Source organism: Gracilinanus agilis, chromosome 3, assembly GCF_016433145.1.
Source record: "Gracilinanus agilis isolate LMUSP501 chromosome 3, AgileGrace, whole genome shotgun sequence".
Classification (NCBI taxonomy): Eukaryota; Metazoa; Chordata; class Mammalia; order Didelphimorphia; family Didelphidae; genus Gracilinanus; species Gracilinanus agilis.
In genome coordinates this window covers 31,585,294-31,601,474 of record NC_058132.1, presented here as the reverse complement: position 1 = coordinate 31,601,474, position 16,181 = coordinate 31,585,294, and the positions used below count along the sequence as shown (strand labels likewise).

Genomic DNA, 16,181 nt, shown 5'->3' with positions numbered 1-16,181 from the left:
GCTCAGTGGATTGAGAGCCAGGCCTAGAGACAGGAGGTCCTAGGTTCAAATCTGGCCTCAGACACTTCCCAGCTGTGTGACCCTGGGCAAGTCACTTGACCCCCATTGCCTACCCTTACCAATCTTCCACCTAGGAGCCAATACACAGAAGTTAAGGGTTTAAAAAATTAAAAAAAAAAAAAAAAGAATTCCTAACCAATGATAAGGGAGAAAAAAGAAATTATAAGGAACTATTTTGTTCAATTAAATGCCAACAAAACAGACAATCTAAATGAAATGGATAAATATTTACAAAAATATAAAATGCCCATACTGAAGGAACAAGAAAATAGAGGATATGAATAATTCAATTAAAAAAAAGAAACTGAACAAGTCATATGTGAACTCTCAAAGCAAAACAAAAAAACAACCCAGGATCAGATGTATTTACAAGCAGATTCTATCAGACATTTAAAGAATAATTCCAAACATTATATAAATTGCCTGAAAGAAACAGGAAAAGAAAGGCTCCTATCGAACTTCTTCTATAATACAAATATGGTTTTGATACTTCAATCACAGAGAATGAAAACGGAGAAGGAAAACTACAGATCCCTATATCTAATAATATTGATATTATTTCAAATAATTTCAATTAAATTTCAAATAATTTCAATTAAATTTCAAATAATTTCATTTCAAATAAATATTTGAAATGAAAAAAATTTTCAAATAAAATATTAGGAGACTCCAGAAACATATCACAAAGATTATATACTCCATGATCAGAATGGATCTATACTAGGAATGCAATAATGGTTCAATATTAGGAAAACTATAATTGTAACTGAATAAATTAATTAGAACAACAAAAATCATGTGATTATATCAATAGAGGCAGAAAAAGGTTTTTGACAAAATCCTATTATTCCTGTTAAAAACACTAGAGAAGGGACAACTAGGGGGCTCAGTGGAAAGAGTACCAGGCCTGGAGATAGAAGGTCCTGGGTTCAAATTTCACCTTAGACACTAGCTGTGTGACCCTGGGCAAGTCACTTAGCCCTCATTGCCTGGCCCTTACTGCTCTTCTGCCTTGGAACCAATACTTAGTATAAAACTAAAACGAAACACTAGAATGTCTAAAAATCGATGAAATCTTTTTTTCAATATGAAAATTAGTATTTATCTAAAACCAAATAATGGGGATAAAGTAGTGGCTTTTCCAATAAAATTGGGAAAAAGCAAGAATGCTCATTTCACAATTAGCATTCAACATTGTACTAGAACTGTTAGCTTATAACAAGAAAAGGAAGGTTCCATCAGGGTGGTTCAGTGACTAGAGAATCAGTCCTGGAAACAGGAAGTCCAGGGTTCAAATGTGGCCTCAGACATTTCCTAGCTGTGTGACCCTGGGTGAGTCACTTAACCCCTATTGCTTAGACCTCACTGCTCTGCTGCTTTGGAACCAATACGTAAGGAAGGGAAAGGGGAGGAAATGGAAGGATTAAATATAGGCAAAGAAGAAACACAAAGACTGCTTTTTGCAGGTGCTATCGCAGTTTACTTAGAAAACTCGAGAGTCAACTAAAAACCTAATGAGAACATCTAACAGTTCCAGCCAAGTTGTAGGATATAAACCAAACCCACCTCAGTCACTGGCATTTTTGGTATCTTATTCGCAAATTCTGGCAGGCAGAGACAGAGAGAGAAGAAACATCTGAAATAGCTACAGAAAGGAGAAAACAGTGGCCGAGACGCCCACGGGAAGGGCGCGGACACAGCTACCAACCACTCCTGAGCCAAAGAGGGACCTAAATAACTGGAGAAATAGTCCCTGCTCCTAGGCAGGGCCAGCCAGCGGGGACCTCACTTTGCTCGCTCGCTCAGCGCCGGCCCAACCATCAGGCTCTCCAGAATGACTTCCTGGAGCAGAAAGAAGCCACCGAGGACCAAGGAGCGGGAAGGACGAGGGCCTCGCAGAGCGACTACAGGGAGGCCTCGCTGGGGTGAGAAGGTATCAAAGGGCCCTCGAGCCGGGGAGCTCTCCGGCTCTTCCCCCCAAGGCTGTGGAGGGGGGAGTCGGGGCTCCCAAGGGCAGCACACGCTACAAGCCCCAGCAGGCTTCCCTGGACTAAAAGCTTCGTGCGAGTCCTTCCACTGGCATGTGCGTGTGTGCCCCGAGAACCAGGCAGTCCCTCGATAAGCCCAGTAAAAAGGGGAGGGGGCTCCTCTTTTGTCTAGCCATCGACTTCACCAGGGAAACAGCCTCCGAGCCTCGTCACGGAGACGGGGAGCAGCGGCGGCTGGTTCTGGTGCAGGTTCTGTGGCCCAAAGAGCTGGGCTGGAAGCCTCCTCAGCTTCCCAGGAGAGGCTACATCAGGGGGCAGGCGGGATGCGGCTTCAAACAAGGACTCTTGCAGAGAGAACCCGGAGCCCCCAAAGGGCAGCCCCTCGGGACACCCAAGCCCCAAGGCTGCCTACTAGGGGCCGTGTGACCCGGGGAAAGGAAGGCCTCGGCATACTCACGGCCAGGATGCCGATGGTCACCTTGAGGCCGGCCCACAGGACGCCGACGATGAGGATGAGGCTGTGCTGGAGCGAGGCGTACAGGCCCGACGTCAGGATCAGGACGCACAGGCACAGCTGGGGGGAGAAGATGGGAAAGGAGGGCTCAGGGCACAGCCTGGGTCTGCCCTGGAGGCTGAGCGGCAAAGAGCTCTATGCAGAAAGCCAGGCTGGCCAGGCTGAAGGACATCGTCCCTGGGCTTGTGAACAGGGGCTCGGGGGCTCCAGGGGCTCGCTCTGGTCTGCTGCCCTCCCGGCTGTTAGGATCACAACCATCTCAAAAGCCTGATTCCTTCATTTTAAAGCAATTTACTAAGTGGCCGGTCAAGACATCCAAATGAGCATCACAGGATTTTGGGGAGTTTATTATTTGGCTCTACCTGGAGCATCCCAAGGCATCTCTAATTGGTAACCAGCTAATGAGGAGATGCTCTGTTGAACCCTCAAGCCCTTCCCCGTGCCAAGCTGCGCAGTGATTTGCTTGTCACGTAGACAGGAAAAGAATCCTTGTAAAAGCTCCCTGTTAGCCAGAATCTGTGAAAGGAGCCCATTCCTAAGGACGGAGAGAAGGCAGAGATCTATAGACTACAGGAAGCCGGGCTGGGCCTTTAGAACATGGGCCCTGAGAGCACAACTATCCAGGAAACGGGCCAAGCCCAGGCTCCTGAGCACTGAGATGCAGAAGCTCCTGACAGTCATCCATCTTCTTTATGATGCCCCCTCCCAAGAGGAAGGGGGGCAAAGGCCAGCTCCATGAGCTTCCCAGGCCCATAAACCATCAGGGGGCTCAAACCCCCGGACCCCAAATCCCAAAACCTCAGGAGTCCCATCTGCAATCAAATGGGTGAACTCTTTCTAACCTATCAGTCTTTGTATTTTTTTTTAAACCTTCATCTTCCATCTTTGAATCATAGTATGAAAAGGAATTTTTAAGTACTTGGAGTGCTCCATCCTTTTAACTTCATCAGTCAGGAACTGGAGGATCCTTTTGATAAAACTTTCACACCCTCAGAGGACGGGAGGTAGATCCCACAGGCACCACCCCCTGGCTAGTGCCAGGCAAATTAAGAAACTATGATTAGTTCCTGAGATGTGATAGACCAGCCCACAGTGAAAGGAAAGAGAAACCAGAGACAGGAAGTGATGTGAAGAAAACTGCTTATACAAGCCAGCCCAGGAGATTCTGCATTGGGGACTCGGGCTGAAGGGAGGAGACCCTGGCCAGAGCCACTGGCTTTTTGGTTCTTCACCTGTCTTTGGCGGGACAGTCTCTTGGGTGTGAGGCTCTCTTTGGTGGATCAGTCTCTGAGGCATAAGACTCTCTTTTGGTTGGTGAAATGCTTGGCTGGAGACACTCTCCTGGGCTGGTGAGATTCACATTCAGATTCCCATTTGCAGTCTGGAAGCACTCGGATCTGGACTTAGGGTACTTAGCTAGGCAATATTTTCTACTTCCTTCCTACACTTTATCTCTACCTTGCTGTAATAAAGCTACTAAAGCTACTAACAGTCTTTTGACTTAATATTTATTATAAATGGCAACCACAACTTCTTATATCTCTTAATCTGACCAAAACCCATTTTAATTCTTACAAGAGTCTACATGTCATAGTCTGGGTCATGGCCTAAGGCAGAAGAATGGGAAGGGCTAGGCAATGGAGTCACACAGCTAGGCCACCTCTGAGGCTAGATTTGAATCCAGAACCTCCTGTCTCCAGGCCTAGCTCTCTATTCACAGTATAAACTAATGAGGGAGATCCAGCCCTGTTGTGGGTGCAGGGAGAGGGGCCAGACAGCACACGTAGCCCATAGGAATGGGAATGCAGCCTAGGAAATTACAGGGGATGGAGAAGCCTCGAGAGGAAGCGATGGAAGTCCAGAATGCTGTTTGGACCTGCGCCCAAGGGCAGCTTGGCACCATCACTCCACTCCTAGGAGCCTCGTCCTTTCCCTGATGGTAGAGGGAATGAGGGGGCTGATACTGGGCACGGGTTCATCTTGGGCCAGTTCCCCCAAGCAGCGAGGGAGGGAGAAGAGGTATGTGGGTGAGGGGCACTTGGGCCACACACCAGGCCAGGGAAGAGGTCTTGGAGAGGCCCCTGCCATGGTGCTGCCCTGAGAAGCTCTGGCAGGCACCCCGGGGCACAGGGATTAGAACCCAGCTGGGGTCCCAGGGACGAGGAAATCCATGGGGCGGGTTAAAGGGGACACTTGCCCTCCATGTCCAGCTGAGCCTGTCTGGCTCTAGAGCAGGGGTCGGCAATGTATGGCTCTCGAGCCATATCTGGCTCTTTCTGCAGGAGCCATAAAGTCATTTTTTTCAGGCGCTGTTACAGGAGCCGCACTGTGAGCACTGTACGGCTCTCACGGCCAAAAAGGTTGCCGACCCCTGCTCTAGACCGTCTTCTTTCTCGCTCCCCAATCCCCGCGACCAGAAGGGACCTACAAGAGGCCAAGACCCAGTGTGGAGAGGACCTGGGTTTGAATGTGGCCTCAGATCCTTCCTGACTGTGACCCGGGCAAGCCTTGTGTCTTGTGACTCAAACCTCAAGGAAGGGCTCTAGAAAGGGGGGCCTAGGCAGAACGGGTGGGGGGCATCTTTAGGGTACAGCCAGATGGTAGACCTGCCAGGGGATCTGTGCTTTTGCTCAGGTGGCAGCCTCTGGGAGGAGCTCTTTTCTGCCATGGCAGGCAGGCACCTCCTCGAAAACTTGTTTTCTTATTAGTCTGGAGCCCAGCCTTGGGGCCATGTGACTTGCCCAAGGTCTCCCTGTCAGGCTGTGGCAGGAGCGGGACATGACTTGAGCTTCTGCTGACTTGTCGGCTGATCCGAGCCTTATAAAACAGAGGGTCTGGGCTCATCCCCTTTCTCTGCTGATGTTCTCTCAAGCTCAGGAGACTTCATGAGCCAGGAACCCTACATTCCTCGCCATCTTGGGCCATTGGAAACATGGTGGTGGGCGATCCTCCTCAGAGGCTTTGTTTTTTTTTACCACGTACCTCCCCTCTTAGAATGGAATAGAAGTATTTGCTTCAGGGCAGAAGAGCAGGAAGGGCTAGGCCACTGGAGGTAAGTGACTTGCCCAGGGTCACACAGCTAGGAAGTGTCTGAGGCCAGATTTGAACCCAGGACCTCCCATCTCCAGGCCTGGCTCTCTATCTTCTGAGCCCCCCAGCTGCCCCCCAGCAGCTTTGTCCTAACACCAAAGATCTCTTCTATAAACAGAGGCTGTTGCCCTTTATGTGCTTGAAAACATAACAAAAGAAGACAAAGCAGAACCCTAAATGCATCCAGGTTTTGCTGCATTGGGGGGAGTCGGCGCCTTCACACAGGGACACAGGGGGACCCCCAAACAGGCACCGGCCCCATCCCCCCTCATGCAGTCCCTCAGCTCCTTTTAGGACGCCGTCCTTCCGGGCCTGGTACCTGGGCTTGCAGGTCGAAGGTCAGCATGGAGAAGCAGAGGTTCAGCATGAAGTACTGGGCCTGGAGGCTCTCCAGGGCGCCCCCCACGCGGAAGGCCATCATGCCCTGGCTGCGAACGAGGATCACAGCACAGACCACATCGAAGAAGCCCACCGACAGGATCACGATGAAGCGGGCCTGCTCAGGGAGAGACAAAGGAGCCCCGCTGGGTGCGGGCCCTGTGCGGACAGAGCAGGCCTCCTGGAGGCTCCCCCCACACTAAGCCAGAGGTCCCAGGATGGAGGCCCGGAGGAAGGACGTGGGGGAGTGGGAAGTGCTTGGAGTCAGCAGCCTCCTCCCCCAGGGATGCTCTGAACAAGCCTGACCTAATTCCCTTTGCTGAGTGATAAGAGGGGCTCCTTCACTTCTGCTTCCTCCAGGGCCCTCCCTCCCTCCAGGGGGCCTGAGGTCTTCCCCGCCTCTGGCGCCCCTCATTCACGCATTCACGCATGCACACGCCAGAGTGCTTGGGATCCGACCCGTGTGTGTCTGCACACTCCTGACTGGCCGAGGTCCCTCGAGACAAGGTGCCCGGGAGGAGGCAGGGCCAGGCGGGCGCAGGGGCAGACCTCAGGGGTGTCAGAACAGGAGCCTGAGAAGGGGAGCTTCAGGTAAGGGCTGAGCCGGCCTCCTGGGCCTCAACAGAGGCTGGTGACCTGGGGCGGGGAGGCCCAGAGGCCCAGGAAACCGGCAGGTGGGGAGACTCCAGAATGAACGCTCAGGGCAATGCTGGCCTCCCAGGCACTGGGCCAAGAGGAAGTGGTGCTACCTGGGCCTCTCCTTTCCCTGGGTGGGAAGAGCGAGCAGAAAAGCTCCCCAGAGCTGAGTCATGCCAAGGTCCTGCCCTGGCACAGGGCTGGGTCACAGCACCCTCCTGGGGGAGCCGCCAGGCAGGGCGGGCACAGGCAGGTGAGGGTGGCAGTCACCAGGAGGACCTGGGCCACCACCTCCATTCAGCCCGTCGCTGGCCTCAGAAGCCCTCAGGGCCTCCCCACGCCATGCCTACCACATGCCAAGCAGCATAGGGGCCGGGAATGCAGGGAAAACAACTCCTGCCCTCCCTGGGCGGCCAATGCTCTGGAAGGGGGACAGCCAGCGGGGGCACGAAACTAGAAACAGACACAGAAAAGTTGAGGCCGAGGCTTAGGGCCTGAGGGCCAAGGGGGCCAAGGCCAAGAGTCTTACGGCCAGTGGTGCTGAGGCTGACGGTCCTTCCCTTTCCAAACACAGCTCGTGTCCCATCTAGGGCCAGAAGGACTCTCAAAGGTCATCACACAGACAAGGAAACTGAGGCTGAGAGAAGGCACACATCTGCCTGTAGGTGGGGGCACTTCCACGGGACCCTCCTCCTAGCTGGGGAAGCCATGGGGAGCCGGCCCTTGCCCTCTTTTTCTATGTGTATGTGGTTGGGGATTCCCAGGGAGTGGGCCTCCAGAAGGGGTGAGCTCTCTGTCCTCAGAGGTATTCAAGGTGAGGCTGGGGGACCACTTCTCAGAAATAGTGGAATGGGGACTCCTCTGGGTAGAGGTGAGACTAGATGACCTCCAAGGCCCCCTCCATCTCGAATTCTGCACTTCTGGCCTCACACGCATGCACAGGGTTGGCCTGGGTGCTCATTGTGGGCACCCCAAATCTTAAAAGACAATCGGGGCAATCTGACCATCCCTCTGTCTGTCCCCCACGTCTGTCCCCGGGCCCTAGTTTGGGCGGGTGTCACCATCGAGCCTCCATGTCAGAAAACGACCAGCCACTGCCTAAAGCCCCCAAGGAGCTCCGCTCCACTGGGGGAGGTCAGCTCCGAGATAGACCCGGGCGCCAGGGCAGACCCACGTGGCTGCTATGATCAGGGAAAACCCTTGAAAGAAGAGCCATGGAGGCCTGGCCTCCGGGAGGACAAGGAGCCTCAAGAAGCAGCAAACCCAAACTCCGGGCCCACAGCCGGAAGAGCCTGACCTGGGCCCCATCTCCTTCCCCATTCCTGAGGGGAGCAGAGCTTAGTAAGCCCACCAGCCCAGAGAGGGGAGTTCCTAGGTTCAAATCTGGCCTCAGCCACTTCCTCGCTGTGTGACCCTGGACAAGTCCCTTAACCCCCGCTGCCCAGCCCCGACCCCTCTTCTGCCCCAGACGGAATGGAAAAAGACGGCGCCCTCGGGGGGCAGCTGCAGAGGGGAGCGCGCACGCTCACCAGGATGACGGGGTCCTCCCTGGCAGGCTTCTCCTCCGCAGTGAGCACGAGGAAGTTGACCAGGGAGCGGAACATCACCAGCAGGATGGAGAGAATGAAGACGATGAGCTCCTGGCGATTCTCCTGGAGGATCCCTCTGGTCACGTAATAAATGCAGAACACTGACCGAGACAAAGGGAGAGAGAGCCCCGCACGGCCTGCACAAGGGTCCCAGGCACGGAGCCCCCCCGAGTCGAACCCTCCACCTAGCACAGAAATCCTCAGCCAGCATCTGCCACTGGTGGCAGCACGCTCACGCCTGCCACGCAGCCAGGGCCGCGCGGGGAGCAAGCGCTCAGCTGCTTGGGCTCCCTTCTGCCTTCTCATCCCTCTCCCACCTCCAGGGCTTTGCACCAGCTGCTCCCTAGGCTGGGCACGCTCTCCCCCCTCACCACCACCACCTGGCATCGCTCACCCCTTTGAGGCCTTTTCTGAGTCCTCGAATTGTTACTGTTCAACCTGCTCTGCATGTTACCTTGCCCCAGAGTTCATGGAACTATCAAGCATTTCACCATCAAAAAGAACATTTTATCAAGAAATGGCATTGAAGAGGCAAAATTAATTTACTTACTCAGCACCACCCCAATTACACTTCATTCAGTCATTCTTCAATTATGTCAGACTTTTCATGACACCATTTGAAGTTTTCTTGGCAATGATACTTGAGTGGTTTGTCATGTCTTTCTCCAGGTTATTTTACAGATGAGGAAACTGAGGCCAACTGGGTTAAGTGACTTGTCTAGGGTCACCCAGCTAGGAAGTGTCTTGAGGCTGGATTTGAACTCAGGTCTTCCCGACTCCAGGCTACCTCTAATAAAAGTTTACTTTAAGTACTCTGGGACCCTTCCATCTGGTTTGCATCTGGCCCTCCCCAGGACCTGCCTTGCTTTTCTATTTGGAGCCTCAGCACTTTATCTCTGCGCACTACACATAGTAGGTATTTAATAAAGGCTTTTTTCATTCAGTGGTTTTGTATACAGTTGGCATTTGCTTCTCTTGTGGATTCTCCCTAGCAGACTGTAAGCTTCTTGAGGGCTTTTCTTTTTTTGTAGTTGGAAAAAGAAGTGTTTTACCAGGCAAATCATGTCTTAGAATTATTATAAAAACTTCTAAAAGAGTTTCAAGGATCTGTAAGGAGCCCCAGATCATATTTTGAGACTTGGTGCCCTAAAGCGCCTCAGACTGTATATGCAAATAATATCTTCCCCTCTCAATTCCATGAAAAAACAATTTAAAAAATTTTTTAAGCTTGAGCCAAATTCTCACCTTGCCTCCTCTTCTACCTTTCCTGAGAAGGCAAACAATCCGATATAGATTTTACATGTGCAATAGTGTATCCCCGTGATGGGCAAACTTTTTAAAGAGGGGCCAAAGGAAAGGAAATGCTCCTTTGTCAGTCTGTTTCTAGAGCAACTCTTTCCAAGTTTCATTGTACTGTATCCTACTCATTGTATTCGTCAGATTAGGAATAATGTTGTGCAGCGGGAGAGAACATTGCAGGGGGCCGCATCTGGCCCGCAGGCTGTAGTTAGCCCATCGCTGGTGTGGGACATCTTTCCAAATTAGTTCTTTTGTGAAAGAACTTGAACAAACCAAAGTGAAAAACTAAAGTGAAATATAGCATGTCTGAGTCTGTGTTCATCCATCAGTTCTCCGTTGGGAGGCGGATGGCGTTTTCCATCACGAGTGCCGGAGGATTGTCTCAGATGCCTGTTTTGGGGAGAATAGCCGAGGCGTGCATCCTGTGGGATGTTGTTGTTCCTGGGCACGATGCTCTCCTGGTCCTGCTCGCTTTACCTGGCCTCAGTTCATGGAGATCTTTCCTTTGCTTCATTCCTTCTGGCATGAGAATATTCCATCACCATCATATATCACAGTTTGCTCAGCCATTTCCCAATGGATGGACATGCCCTCAGTTTCCAATTCTTGGCCACCACAAAAAGAGCTGCCAGGAGTCTTTTTGTACAAACAGGTCCTTTCCCCTTTAGGGCACAGACATAGGAGTGGTATTGCTGGGTCAAAGGGTATGTAGGCACAGTTTTATAGCCCTTTGGGCAGAGTTAGAGTTCCAAATTGCTCTCCAGAATGATTAGCTCAGTTCACAACTCCACCAACAGTGTATTAGTGTCCCATTTTCCCCCACATCCCCTGCAGCATGGATTCTTTTCCTTTTCTGACATATTAGACAATCGTTTTTTCACATGATTATATATAGCCTTGATTTCTTCATCTGAAAACTGCCTGTTCATATCTTTTGACCATTTATCAATTGGGGAATGATTTGTATTGCTCTAAATTTGACTCAGTTCTCGGTATATTTGAGAAATAAGCCTTTACCAGAGATACTTGCTGCAAACATTTCTTCCCAGCTTTCTCCTTTTTCTCCTATTCTTGGTTGCACTGGTTTTGTTTGTACAAAAACTTTTCAGCTTAATATACTCAAAGTGATCTGTTTTGTATTCTATACCACTTTCTATCTTATTTGGTCATACATTCTTCTCCTTTCAAGTCTCTATCTTGTATCATTCTGACCTTATTTGGATATGTGTTGGGAGGACTGTTCCATTTGTGTCTCCATGGCAACTGGCTCACAGGAGGTACTTCCTAAGTTTGTGCCGATTGGACTGGAAGGCTATGTATAGTGGGTAGAGGGCAGGACGTGGAGTCAGGAAGACCTGGGTTTGAATCCTGCATTGGTTACTGACTAGTTTTTGGACTTTGGACAAGTTACGTCACCTCGACCTCAGTTTTCTCCTTTGTATAATAAGGGATTAGACCTTTTCCATATTAAATCAATGATGCTTTGGTTTATAAAGTTGAAATATGGCCCACAACGGCCCCTGTCCCTGTTCTGGTGGGCAGAATAAGTCTGCTCTCCTGCCTCCCCAGTTCAACCTTTACCTGAACATCGCCATCCCCCCTGCCCCCCCAAGATCCTCAGGACCTCCCTCTCCCCCTCAGCTCTGCTAGCTCAGTCCCTCCTGCTTGGGGTCACAACTCTCCACTGAACTTTGTTTGCTGCCTTCCTGGGTCCAGTGAGGCACAGGGCAGAAGCAGATGGGAGCTGATGAACCCCCAGAGAAGGCAGCTTACACTTAGTTGTTTAGAGAGGCTGCATCAGGTAGTGAAGCATGCAGAGCTCTCAGTATCCTGGAAGGAATCCCAGTGACCCAGCAGAGTGGACCCATGCTGCCTCCCTCGGCAAGTGGAGTCTGACAGGAGGAAGGGGGGTTTCTTTATATTGTGGGGGCCTCTCCCCGGGTTACAGAGCTGACAATCAGCAGGAAAGGCATCGAGAACCCCGAGAGCTGACTCCGGGCTTTCGTCAGGCGTTCTGGGGATCCTCCCTATTGATTGGGGGACACACCCTATTCTGGAGAAACCCACATTTCCCAGTGGGAGATAACGTGAAGCCTATTTACCTCATTTTATGACTGAAGGCCGAAGAAGGGCCTGGGCTGACCTTTTGTTCACTGGTCTGGCCTGGCTAGCTTTCCCCAAGTCCCTTTCCTGTAAAGGAAGCTGGCAAAGAAGCCCAAAGGGCGACTTTTCCAAAATTTCAGTCTAATTCCAAGCCGCAGCCCAAGCTGCACAGGGAGCCAGGTCGAGGTCACAACTATCTTCAGGGACCCGGCTAATCCATAAGGGAATGGACTGCCTCTAGGAGCTGGGGCCTGTCCAGGGTTTCTGTGGCCTCCTCCAGCCCCTGCCCACCCTGGGCCCACCCACGGTCAGCTCCCGGAAGGAAATGCGCCTAAGGCTCTGACTCTGAGAGGAAAGTGGGCTCACCCCGCTCTGGCCACAAGTCTCCAACTATGTGCCTTGGTGGGGAACACCAGGCCCCTGCATCCGCCGCTCGATGCCCCACTCTCCTGCTCCCCGGCTGGCTGCCAGGACCCAGGCTCTGCCACTGCCTTCCCCTTGGCGAAGAAGGCCCAAGTGGCGACTCTGAATGGCCTTCCTTTCCCACTGGTAAAAAGCCATGTTGAAAGGAAGCCCACAGCCTTCCCAGCTTGGAGAAAGGCAACTGCCTTGGGCAGAAGTCGAGATGGCAGGCCCAGCTGGACAGCCCCAACTGGCGTCACCAGATGGCGGGCCTGCATTTGTTCCAGAGCCAGCCAGCTCACTTTTAGTCAAGGACATCTCTGAGATGGAGGGAGCTCACTGGAACGAGTCTCAAGACAGGGGGAGTGAATGTCCCTCCTCTCCCATCGGCCCCCAGAGAGGAAGCACCGTGCAGAAATCAGGTCACCATCTCACTTGTGAGGAGGTGCCGTCCTCCTGGCTCTAGCCTGGGCATGGCCTCCCCATGGCTAAGGCCGATGTCAGGCTGCCTCTGCTCTGCTACTTTTAGGAAAGTGTTTGGGTTTTGTCCCACTCCAGTGCTTAATGTGGGGCCTGGCACGGGGGAGCCCCGAATAAATGCTTGTTGACTTGGCGTGACTCCATCGATCCATGAGGATTTAAGGGCCCACTGTGTGCCAGCCATACTGTGCCAGTCACTAAAGGAACAAAGAAAAACTCAAAGCTTTTCCTGCCCTCTGGGAGCTCCAAAGGGCAGATGATACGTCTGTAACAAGATACATACAGAAGATGCTGGAGTTCATCTGAGCAGAGAAGACACTGACAGTTGGGGGGCCCAGGAAAGGCCTCCTACACAGGCAGAAACTGAGTCTTGGAGGAAGCCAGGAACAGACACCAAGGAGCAGAGGTGAAGAGGGCGAGAGGAGCTACAATCTTTGCCCGCAAGGCAGTGAGAGAAAGGTAAATTACATATACACAGAAAGACAACCCAGGGGGCCAGGAGGATCAGTGGTATTGGGAAAAGGGGGGAACACAGAAGGAAAGGAAGGAGGGAAATAGGAGGGAAGGAAGGGAAGAAGAGGAAGAATGGGAGGGAAGGAAGGAAGACAGAAAGGAGGAGAGAGAGAGGAAAAGGGGAGGAAGTTGGGAGGAGGGAGTGGGAGCAAGAGCAGGATGGGATGACAAGGAGGTAGGAGAGAGGTGTCAGCCTTCATGGGATCTCCCAGGAATGGCATGAGGTGCCATCACTGTGCTCTGCCCTGTGCAATGGGTGAGTGTTTCTGTAATACTTGTACTACTCAGTCAGTCAGTTAGTTCACTCTAGGTGGCCTCCCTTCTGGAGTGGAGAAAGTTTCCAGGGTAGTTTCTCCCCCAAGCCTCCCTGCTAGCAGTGCTCTGAGCCAGGGACCAGGACCTTGGGTCAGGCCCTCTGCTTGCTGAGGCCCCAGACCCCTCACTGGCAGTGCAGGAGGGCTGAGCCATCTTGCCAAGGCCCTTTCTTTCTATTCTGTAGGGAGCCCACATCCCAACTAGGAAGCCCAAACCCACCCTGAATTTAAGGTTTTGGAGGCTGGAACTCTCATGCACTCCCTGGCATGTGGGAGGTCACTGAATTCATAAACTCAGATGACTGATTCTAGTCCATCGGGAGTCATGTCCCATTCCAGATGCAATTCAAAGCACTTGGAGCCAATTGCACAGCTCATGTGGCTCCTACATGCCCCCAGGCACTGGGGGTGGCAAAAATGAAAGGGGTCCACCCGACCCCCTTACATCCCTGGCAGGCCTCTGGGTCACACGTGCTCCTCCAAGGCCCCGTTGCAGGGCCAGGCACACTCCCTGAGCACTAGAGGGAAGGCTTCTCTCCAATGGCAGCTCATGGTTAGAGCACCTATTATGTGCCAGGCTCAGTGGCAAGCACTTGAGGATACAAGAGAGGTAGAAGACAGCCCCTGCCCCCAAGGAGCTCACAATCTAAGGAGTGATTAAGAGAACAATATGGTCCTGAACAACGGAAGAGACTGGCAGAATGACAGACGTTGGCACCGTGGGAATTCTGGATTTGTCAGAGATTCATCAATGAAAATTCAACCAAACCCCATGAGAGGGCAAAAACTGGCCACAGAAAAATCTTTGTGTCATGGAATGCTGCACTGGGACTTAGGACAACATGACTTTGTGACTCGTGGAGGCATTTTATCCCCAAGTGAAGGAGATGAGCAGAATGAACCGTTTGACCCATCCAGGGCTCCCATCCAGACACCAGAGGACCCCCCTTCCCAATCCAAGATCTTCCTCTTACCGACGCCGATGAGTTGAATGAGAGAGATGGTGAAGTTCTCATCTGACTTCTGCACGAGGGTCTTAATGGTTAACCCAATGATGCTCAGGAGAGACACCAGCGTGATGCAGAAATAGACCTTCACTGGACAGGATAATTCTGACCACGGCTTTATCTGGAAAGAGAGATGGCATTTACCAGCACGCAGGGCTGGCAGAGTGGGCAGAGGGCTGGCCCTTGACCCTTGGTGGAGGAAGGCCTACCTCTGATCTGCACTGCCTGGGTGACCCTGAAGTCATACCATGTATGCCTCTGTGCCTCAGCTTCCTCATCTGTAAAATGAGGTCCCTCCTGGTCCTAGAGCTAGGACCCGGTCAGTCACCTCAGACACTGACCAGTTATATGACTGCAGGATGCTATGAATCCTGCTGGCCTCCAGGAGCCCATGCTGGGAGGGAAAGGGGAAATGTGCACATACAGTGGGCAAAGATATATAAATAAATTGGAAACAGAGCTAACAGCTGGGGGGCCAGGAAAGGGTCTGTGTGCCAAGTGGCTCTGGGAAGAAGAGATGAGCATCTAGGACCGCCTGAGCAAACTGAGATGGGAGACAAAAATCACGCAGGGGGAACAGATCAAAGACATGTTTGGCTGGACCACTGAGTGCAAGAAGGGACGGAATGGCTAACGAGGCTAGAAGGCAGAGGGAATCCAGAGCCAGCCAGAAAGCTGTGGACCTGAAGCATGAGGTCAGAGCAGCCTTCTGGAGTTTACTGAAGACAGCAATCTGCTCAGAACTTCCCTCTAGGAAAATCCCCACCCCCCACCCCCAAGATAGAGGGCCTTCCTTTACCTGGAGGTTCATGAACTTGTTTTCAAAAATATTTTGATGGGGTGGCTAGATGGCTCAGATGAGAGCCAGGCCTGGGTTCGAGAGGTCCAGGATTCAAATCAGGCCTCATAGACCCTGCTTAGTTAATGTGACCCTGGGCCAATCACTTAACCCCATGGCCTAGCCCATACTGCTCTTCTGCCCTGGAACCAATACTTAGAATTCTAAGACAGAAGGTAAAGGTTTAATAAATAAACTAGAGAGAGATAGAGAGGCAATACAGATAGATAATTTGATTTCAATCTAATTGGTTTCCTGTGTAATCCCCCAGATTTCATTTTATGAATTTAACGTTATTCTCAGAAGGGGTCCCCACGTTTCACCATACACTGCCAGAGGGATCCAGGACAGAAAAATGCTCTACAATTCTAAGTTACAACAAAATGCTCTTCACAAAAATAAAGGCAGATCTAAATAACTAGAGGAATATTGATTGCTAATGGGTAGGCCGAAACAATATAATAAAGATGATTCTACCTAAAAATAATTCACTTTAGTGCCAAGTCAATCAAATGACCAAAAATGACTTTCTAGAACTAGAAAAAATAATAATTATCTGAAGAGACAGATCAAGAATCTCAAGGGAAATGATGGAAGGAAACAGGTCTTGTAGGCCTGGATCCGGAACTGCTCAGTAATAGCTCAGTAATCCTTAAAACAATCTGGTACTGGGTAAGACAGAGGTTAAACAGTAGAGCACATTCGGCACAAGAAACCCAATGTTGACAAACCCAAAGATCCCAGTTACTGGGGCAACTCCTTATTTGACTAAAACTGTGGGGACAAGTGGGAGGCAGTCTGGCAGAAAGTGGGCACAGACCAACCTCAGACCATGTACTGTGATCTGTAGGGACGTGATATAGACACAAGGGGCGAAGCCACAAGCCAAGAGAGGAACAAGGAAGAAATGACCCATCAGATCTATGGAGGGGGGAAAGTTCCTGACCAAACAGAGAAAATCGAGAAGGTA

The 16,181-nt window shown here is 51.3% G+C and overlaps 1 protein-coding gene across 2 annotated transcripts in view; it reads right to left on the bottom strand.

Annotated features, from left to right (window-relative positions):
• The window catches only part of LOC123240143 (methyl-CpG-binding domain protein 1-like), a 39,631-nt gene that overhangs the window by 14,490 nt on the left and 8,960 nt on the right, over positions 1-16,181 (bottom strand). The window contains exons 3-6 of one of the 2 annotated variants that reach the window (XM_044667548.1): positions 14,341-14,494; positions 8,196-8,356; positions 5,972-6,148; positions 2,527-2,622 (exon numbers count right to left, since the gene is read on the bottom strand). In XM_044667548.1, coding sequence (XP_044523483.1) covers positions 2,527-2,622; positions 5,972-6,148; positions 8,196-8,356; positions 14,341-14,494 — 588 coding nt within the window. Of the gene's footprint in view, positions 1-2,505; positions 2,623-5,971; positions 6,149-8,195; positions 8,357-14,340; positions 14,495-16,181 lie in introns of both variants that reach the window. The other variant, XM_044667547.1, reaches the window with a different exon arrangement.